The sequence below is a fragment of the Scyliorhinus torazame genome, chromosome 9, assembly GCF_047496885.1.
Source record: "Scyliorhinus torazame isolate Kashiwa2021f chromosome 9, sScyTor2.1, whole genome shotgun sequence".
Classification (NCBI taxonomy): domain Eukaryota; kingdom Metazoa; phylum Chordata; class Chondrichthyes; order Carcharhiniformes; family Scyliorhinidae; genus Scyliorhinus; species Scyliorhinus torazame.
In genome coordinates, this window is record NC_092715.1 from 263,402,404 (window position 1) to 263,411,449 (window position 9,046).

Here is a 9,046-nt window from a genome sequence, read left to right on the forward strand (position 1 = left end):
AAAAATGTGGCTGCACTGCCCATGCGTGCCCGATCATCGGTGCGCATGAGCAGTGCGGGCAATTTTTTTTTACCTGTTCCTGGCCATTTTGAAGGCCGCTCGCAGCCGGCTGCTGTGCACGGATTTGCGCGATCGGGAGCGCCGCGACGGACGGCTCCGCGACCCTCCCGACACCCGCCCGCGGGTCGCGCCCCCGAGTTTGACAATGCCTGGTTTAAGGGACCTGTTTTGGGTTGAACTGCGCCCCCCTTGGGAGGAGAGGGGTGTTTTCTCTCTCTCTCTCTCTCACACACCGTGTCCTGCACCGCGGTGTGTGTCCTTTCCCCGTGGTCTGTGCTGCTCGTCTGGGTACCAAACCACTGATGTGGGGCTACTATTGGGGCTGGGGTGGGGTGGGGGGGGGGGGGTGCTGTCTTGAGAGCTGGTGATTTTGTTTTTTTGGTGTGTTTTGTAAATGCTTTTAGCATATTACTGATTTTCCAGACTGTTTTTAGCACATTGATGATTCTTTTGTCTTCTTGGGTTGTCAATAACCTTAAAATATCTGTAGGAGAGGAAGCGGTTGCTGTGTCCCTGTAGGGGATTGTAACACATTCCATCCAAAATAATGAAACATTTTTCAATGAATTGATGCGAAGCAACATGTGCGGGAAAACATGGGCATCATTTAATCTAGGAGTAGGCACCAAACTGAGTGCCTTGCTGAGGACTTAAGGTGGAGAATAAAGATTCATTTGGTCCTTTGATAAATATTTATCGGAAAATTGCTCAGTGTTTTTTGCATTTATTAGGGACTTGGCCAGGATATGAATCACCAACATAACGTGGTAGTAATAGTGAGATTAGATATGTATTCGATAGGTCGAACTGGATTGATACTTCACAAGCATTTTCTAAACACAGTAAACACAACTGACTGAATTAATTACAGTCGGACAGTGCGAGATCGGAATACTAATCCAATTTTAAGTTGGGTTTGCTGAATAATTGGTGTGTTACGAAAATCGCTGCCAAGGTGGGTGATGGAAGCGGAGAGAATCAACAATTGTGCGCTTGAGGGAACTTTTTATAAAATAAATTTAGAGTACCTAATTATTTTTTTCCAATGAAGTGGCCAGTGCACCTACCCTGCACATCTTTGGGATGTGGGGGGGCGTCACCCACGCAGACACAGGGAGAATGTGCAAACTCTACACGGGCAGTGACCCGGAGCCGGAATCGAACCCGGGTCCTCGGCGGCGTGAGGCAGAAGTGGTAACCACTGCGCCACCCTGCCACCCGCCCTTGAAGGATCTCAAGTTGCAGGGGTACAACTGGGGAATGGGACTGACTGGATTGGTCTACAGAGGGATAGCACGGACTTGATGGGCCGAGTGGCCTCTTTCTGTGCCATATTACAGCATTAATGACTGACAGAATTCCAGTGAGGAAGGTGGCGAAGGCAGTCACGTGACAAACATATGGCTTCAAACAGTGTTTGCTGCATGTAAGGTCGAGCAGCATTTTATTCACGGACGCCTCCTACCATAAAAATGCGAGGAATAGGGCAACAAAGTAATTGGGGTGCATTATTACGTTGGATTGAGGTCTTGTGGCGCAGTGGTTTGCATTCCTGTCTCTGAGCCAGAAGCTGTGAGTTCAGGTCCCACCCCAGGACTGAACGGCCGAGTAACGTGCATTCAAAATCATGCAAATCCCTCCAGTACATCCCCGTGGCTGGCAGATCGGGAGAGATTCCTGGTCAGCTGTGTGATGGGATTAAACTGGAGCCTCCACCATAACACCAGGCTATAACATGCATGGACTGGTGAATTTTGGAACTCTCTTCCCCCAGGGAGATTTGGGAGCAGGGCCATTGGGCAATTTTAAGGCAGTGGTAGGTAGATTCTTGACTATCAAGGGAGTCAAAGATTATCGGGGCGGGGAGGGGGGTGGAAGGAATGTGGAGTTGAGGCCACAATCAGATCAGCCACCATCCTATTGAATGGCGGAGCAAGCTCGAGGGGCCGAATGGCCTCCTCCTGCTCCTAGTTCACAGAAATCCATAGAATCCCTACAGTGCAGAAGGAGGCCATTCAGCCCATCGAGTCTGCACTGGCCCCCTGAAGGAGCACCCTAGCTAGGCTCGCTCCCCCACCCAATCTCCGTAACCCCACCTAACCGGCGCACCTTTGTGATGCTAAGGGGTAATTTATGGTCCCCCCATTTAAGCTGGCGTGGATTTGGGGGCCGCCTCCTTGCCCTAACCATGATGGAGATCGCAGCATTGTGCGTCGGACCTGCCTTCGACCAGAGAACCGAAAAAGATCACGTTGCACATACCACCACTTTGGAGTAGGTGTCCTCTGCAAACTTCAGGTCTTTGAATTTGGCTTCAACAGGAAAGGTATATTTGACCAACCATTCAAGAAGTGGTAGATCCATGCAAGCTCCCATGTTGGGATATTGGGATGCATGGATATGCGTGTCAATCAATCCTGGAATAAAGAATTCCGCCCTGAATTGAAAAGAAAATGGATTGTTAATGCTGAGTCTCCACCCTTTAACATTTAACCCGATTCGATGCAAAACATGACAGCGACAGCAAAACAATTAACACTTTCACACAGTAGAAATAATTGCTAACTTGTTATCGGTTGAAAAATAATCAACTGGAGATTAGCGGAATGAGAGGGCATCATATTGAAAAAAAACTGCAGGGTCCAAACTTCCTGGATTCAGGCAGGGCACAGGTCAACAATGACACCTCCAATTCCAAGGTGTAAAGGAATGAGAGAGAATTTACAGCACAAAAACAGGCCATTCGGCCCAGCTAGTTTGTGCCGGTCTCGTATGTTCCACACAGGCCTCCTCCCAGCCCCTCTTCACTTCACCCTATCAGCCTATCCTTTCATTTCTTTCTCCCTTGTTGTTTATCGACTGTCCACACCACATTCTCACCACTCTCCGGGTAACGAGGGTTCGCTGGAAGTCTCGAATGGATTTAATCGTGACTATCTTATATCGATGGCTCTTGTTCTGGGCTTGGAGAACTGGAGAAGTCGCTGGTATAGTTTCAGAGTGCGATGATAGAAGCAACCTCGCCCCCGCACCATTCCGTCCGGGGCTCTAACCTCCCCAACACCCATTCGGCAGCACCCCTCCCCACCCCCGATCTCTCACCCCCTCATTCCGTTACTCCGCCACACCGCCTCTGCACTACCCCTCCTCCTCCTCCTCCTCCGCACCACACCTCCTCCTCCTCCGCACCACACCTCCTCCTCACTACCCCTCCTCCTCCTCACCCCTCCTCCTCCTCCTCCTCACCCCCCCTCCTCACCTCCTCAATTCCAACCTGCGTCGGCCTTTCGTTCGCCCTCCTCAGTCACGTCTGAGGGCTGTATTGCACGGAATTGGGAATTCTGGGCCAGGGTCTTCCGGCTGTTGGGATTTTCTTTTCCCGCCGGCAGCGCACCCTCACCGGCGGCGTTCCCGGCGGCATGGGGCGGCCTCAATGGGAAATCCCACTGGCAATTGAGGAGAGAACCCGCCGCCGGGTAACGGCGCCACGACCAAGAGACAGGCGGCTGGGGGAGCCGGAAATTCCCCGACGCGGACAGGCTCAGGCGTCAATAAAAAAAACCCAGACACAAAATGAGGAAGTTGGAATTGGAAAACAAGAAACACTTTAAAATAGGAACATTTGAATGCAAATGCAAAACGCCACCAGCCATTACGCATATTGCAAATTCATGAGGGCGCTGCAGATGTGTCTAACTACAAATGATTTCCTGAGATACATATCCAATGAGTGAGGATCTTGCTCAGTGATACTCAGCGCTCACCAACCTCGGTTGAAGCTCTCTGATGTTCTCTCTCTTGAAATGCCATTTTTCGGACAACTCCTGTTCTTTATCAACAGTCTCGATGAAAACGATCTGCAAGGAAACAAGAAATACGGTTTATTCTGTACAACCAATTGAGAAGCAAGAATGGCGCAGTGGGACGGGAGCCTATATTTTCTGATGAGAGACATGTATAATTGGAAGCTAGGGCGTGACGTCAGGAGTTCAATCCACTCAATAGCTGCCCTCGAGCCTGCCTGTATTCTAAGGGTCCACCTCATTACCGTCACCTGAGCAAATAGCAACTGACATCAAGACCAGGTGCTGGTCTGGGAAACTTCGTTAGAAAAATTATAGAGTTCTCAGGAAGGAAGGACCATCACAAGCCGAAACATTAACTGTTTCACAACCACGCCCACACGTTCTGGTCTTGCCCCAGACTTGCCGGGTTCTGGACAGCCTTCTTCGAGGCAATGTCCAAGGTGGTGGGAGAAGAGGGTGGAGCCATGCCCGAGAGTGGCGGTCTTTGGGGTACGAGACCAGCCGAATATCTTCATGGGGAGGAGGGCGGACGCCCTTGCCTTTGCCTCCCTGATCGCCCGCCGGAGAATCCTGCTCGGCTGGCGGTCAGCAGCACCACCCAAAGCTGCAGACTGGCTGTCCGACCTCTCGGAGTTTCTCCGAATCGAGAAAATTAAATTCGCCATCCATGGGCCGGAAGATGGCTTCCACAGAACATGGGAGCCCCCCACCCCCCCACCCGCACCCGATTGCGTGCGTAACAAATGCCAGCTTGGCACCTTGGCAGAGCCAGGCTGAAATTCAGGTGGCAGTGCCAAGGTGCCAGGCTGGCACTACCAGGGTGCCCACGTGGCACCAGCAGTGCCAGGGAACCACCCAGCCCAAAGGGCATACACCTGGGGGCCTCCGATCCTCTGAGAGACCCCTGCAAATGCTGTTCCACCTGTTCCCCATTTGTGGGGGACAAGTGCTGAACGGCGCTCGCCCGAGATCCCTGAGGCGAAGGGGATGAACCTCAAAGCCTCAGGTACCTCGATAATCTGCACATTAGAGTGAGATTAATTGCCCCGCAGTAATGTGCAGAATTGCCAAAAAGTAATGTGGGCGAGATTCACATTGCAACATCTCGCGAGATCATGTTGGATCTCAGGATGCGCGGCGAGCTGGTAGATGCTGGGAGCTGGTTCTCCTGGCTGTTATCGGCCATGCTGCACACAGCGAGCTGACGTTCTGGTGCAGCGTGGCTTTTGGATGATGCCGAACTTGCCAATCAGCAACCTTCTCTGCCACACACATATTGCTGGGATTGTTTTAAATTTGGGGCAGGATTCTCGGTTTGGGAGACATTGGGCGGGTTCTCTGATTTTGAGGCTGTGTGCGGAGGAAGTGTCTAGTGCTATGACGAAAAAGCCGGCACCGCCCCCGCACCGATGCTCCGCCCGGTGGGGGGGGGGCTAGCAGCCACGCCACGTTAAACCCTCAGCGTCTCCGACAGAAACGGCCGGAGAGTTGCTGAGTCCTTGGCCGCGCATCTGCACAGCGGCGACCTTCAGCGGTCACGCCATGCAACATGGCACCAATCGCGCGCACACCCGGCCTGCCAGATAGTGTCCCCCCTGTAATCTCCCTCGCCACCGTGGACCACCCCTCCAATAGTCCCCCCAGTCCCCGCCACATCCCCCCGGCCAGCGGAACGGCTCCCCCACCCCCTGACTGTGGCGGTGCTGGGCACAGTACGCAGCCGCCACGCGAGGTCCACAAAAACTCTGAACCCACGCGCCCCACGCCGTTGGGAAGTTGGCCATTGGGGGCGGAGCATCGGGGGAGGGCCTCAGGTGACGTCCTGAGGCCACCCCAACAGCGTGCGCCGTTCTCAGCGATGATGCTGTTTCTGAGAGGGCGGAGCGTACGAAAAACGGCACCGACCCTGATTTCGGCCTCAAAACGGATTCTCCACATAATCGCCGAAATTGGCGTCGGCAATCGGAGAATCCAGCTCTAAGTTCTTTCGCCTGATATGAATTTTTCCTGGTCTGAGCGGGCGGCCCGATACCACAGTCCTGCAGCTGGCCCCCATCCCACCCACAATGAAAATCCTGCCGCCACCCCCCCCCGCCCCCCGCACAACTGACAAGTAGGGGCATCCTCCTCAAGGTTTATAAACATCTAAATGTGATTCACAGGACGTCACCAATGAAAAGCAGTTAAGTGCTTTCTGCTGAGAAAACGAATACCGGTTGAGAGGGCGGGAGCATCATGGAGGGCATGGAGAATTAGGCACACAGCTCATTATCCGTTAACCGGATGCAAATGGTGGTCAAATGACCCATCTGTATCCTCCCACTGGCCGGGGGGGGGTGGAGCTCGCTGCCGCCCCAAGGAGGGGGAGGACCGCAGCAGTGGAGAACGCCAATCCTGCTTCATGCCCACACACAATGCTCTGCCGCAGGCGGAGCATTCACCTCTTGGTCTCCTTGCCTTTGCCCTGATGAGTGCAAGATGTAAAGCTTCAGCAACGTGTCCCTTTTTTCAGCAATATTCAGGTTTGGTGCTACCGAGGAATTGCTACTTTCTTCAAATATGTCCCATATGTCCCTCCCCGTTCAGAGTTTGCATTCCAAATTCCATCACCCCAACCTCAACACAATCCTTCCACAAGTGGCTCTCTGATTGTTTATATCATCCCTTCAGCAGGTGAACAGGCTCACCTGTCACCCTGTGGAACGTTCCAAAATCTATAGACACCACCTAAAAGAAGAGTTTTGGCTTGTGTCTCATTTGCTCACTCACGTCAATTGCTGTAAACAATCACTGGAATGAGTAAATATTCTCTTTGATCATTTGAAAACATGCCTCACTCTTTCACTCAGCCGACTGTGGTTATTTAGCCATTGCGGCAAACTAACTCCCCGTTTAAAATCGTCAGGGAGTTTGCGAGGGTGAAAAGGCAGATTCTGCTTCAGGTGGCAGAAGGGTGGGTAATCAGAGGGCAGAGATTTAAGGCGATTGACAAAAGGACAGGAGGCAACAGGAAGAAAGTAAACATTTGGCAGTGAGTCGAAGTGATCTGCAATCTGCTGCCTGAAAGGGTGACGGAAGCAGTTTCCAAGCCAGATACCGCAGAGTGCAGCACATCTGAAATTATAGCAGAAAGTGCTGGATAAACGCAGCTGGTCTGCCAGCAGCTGTGGAGAGAGAAACAGAGTTCGCGGTTCGGGCGCCATTCGGCCCATCATGTCTGTGTGTCAAACATTTATCTGTCAGGGCGGCAGGGTGGCGCAGTGGTTAGCACTGCTGCCTACGGCGCTGAGATCCCAGGTTCGAATCCCCGCTCTGGGTCACTGTCCGTGTGGAGTTTGCCCATTCTCCCCGTGTCTGTGTGGGTCTCACCCCCACAACCCAAAGATGTGCAGGGTAGGTGGATTGGCCACGCTAAATTGCCCCTTAATTGGAAAAAAAAATTGGGTACTCTAAATTAGCGGGACGGCAAATGCCTGAGTTCAATTCCCTGTACCGGTTGAGGTTATCCCACCTTCTCAACCTTGCCCCTCGCCTGAGGTGTGGTGACCCTCGGGTTAAATCACCACCCGGCCAGCTCTCCCCCCTCAAAGGGGAAAGCAGCCTATGGCCATCTGGGACTGTTGCGACTTGACTTTTACTATCACTCTGTTAGAACTTGCTCGGGGATTTGCAACAAGAGCTTTGAACATTTAATTGACAAATATTTGCCAGGATATTGCTCACCGGATTACTAGAAGTACAAAAAAAAAAGGAAAACAACCCTTTAAGCTAGAATAGCATGGCAGGGAAGACCCGAAGGTATAATAATAATCTTTATTGTTGCAAGTAGGCTTACATTAACACTGCAATGAAGTTACTGTGACAAGCCCCTAGTCGCCACACTCCGGCGCCTGTTCGGGTACACTGAGGGAGAATTCAGAATGTCCGATTCACCTAACAAGCACGTGTTGCGGGACTTGTGGGAGGAAACCGGAGCACCCGGAGGAAACCCACGCAGACACGGGGAGAAGGCGCAGACTCCGCACAGACAGTGACCCAAGCCTGGAATCGAACCCGGGACCCTGGCGCTGTGAAGTCGAGAGTGCCGCCCGGGATGAGTTCGCTTGCCGTAATGACTAAATGAAGGGTATCGAGCTGTTTATGTGCTGAACTATGGACCCTAGTTTCTCATTGGTGGGGGGGGGGAGAAAGAAAAGATAAGAGTGTAAAATCCATACTGTGTACTCGATGGAGTACAGCTTCCCGACAGGAGAGGGAGGGGTTTAAAAAACATCCCGATTGCCTCCCAGGCAGGGTGTGGGGTGGAATTGGCAGGCAGGATGGCAGTCTGAGGGCAACCTGCAGGGTATGTTCTGAGCAAGGTGAGGATTTGCATTGCAGCAATCAGCTGGAGTTGACACTTGGAGCTGGGAATATGTCCCTGTTACAAATATCCCTCGGCGCTTTTATTTGCAAATTTGGGAGCAGCAGCGAACGCCGGAGATAAAATCCCCCCCCTCCACCCACAACATTTATCCATTTGGAAAAAGGAAATACGTTTGAAACAATCCTCACCTTTCCCAGGCCGTTCACTCCCAGGATACAGGGCTCCAGTATTTCCAATGGGGAGGTGTCAGTGGAATGGATGAATGTCCCCTTGAAGACTCGCAGGCTGCCGCCCAGCGCAGCGGGAACCCCGCCGGCCATGCCCCGTGGAATTGCGCAGCGCTCGGGACTGGGCGAGTTGAGCTCCTGGACTGGGCGCGCCAGGGAGCCGCCGCTGTGTTGCAAGCTCCTTCGCACTGTTGCTGGCTGGCAGCGTGAGATTCGAGGGCGGTATTTATCCCCTTGGAGGGCGTGTTCCTTCTCCACACACACACAAACCAATAAGGACCCACTGGATTGTCCCTGGAAGGAGGATGATCATTGAGAAATAGCACACGTTGAGGAAACAGACAAGGGAAAGTTCAGAGTGCTGGATAAACTCGACAGGTCTGGCAGCATCTGTGGAGAGAGACAGAGTGAATATCTAAGTGACCCACCTATAGACAATGGTGTTAGAATTTGCAGTGCTATTTAGGCCATGGAGTTGGCACCGACCCTTGGAAAGAGCACCCCGCAACTCCACCCTATCCCCGTAACCCCACCTAACCTTTTTGGACACTAAGGGGGCAATTTATCACGGCCAATCCCCTCATCTG

The 9,046-nt window shown here is 52.5% G+C and overlaps 1 protein-coding gene across 1 annotated transcript in view; it reads right to left on the reverse strand.

Moving 5' to 3' along the window:
- Nucleotides 1–8,806, reverse strand: part of gda (guanine deaminase) — a 51,422-nt gene extending 42,616 nt beyond the window's left edge. Inside the window, exons 1-3 of the mRNA XM_072517371.1 lie at nucleotides 8,421–8,806; nucleotides 3,829–3,917; nucleotides 2,323–2,497 (exon numbers count right to left, since the gene is read on the reverse strand). Of these exons, the coding sequence (XP_072373472.1) occupies nucleotides 2,323–2,497; nucleotides 3,829–3,917; nucleotides 8,421–8,552 (396 nt within the window). The 5' untranslated portion in view covers nucleotides 8,553–8,806. The remainder of the gene's footprint in view (nucleotides 1–2,322; nucleotides 2,498–3,828; nucleotides 3,918–8,420) is intronic.
- Between the last annotated feature and the right edge of the window lie 240 nt (nucleotides 8,807–9,046).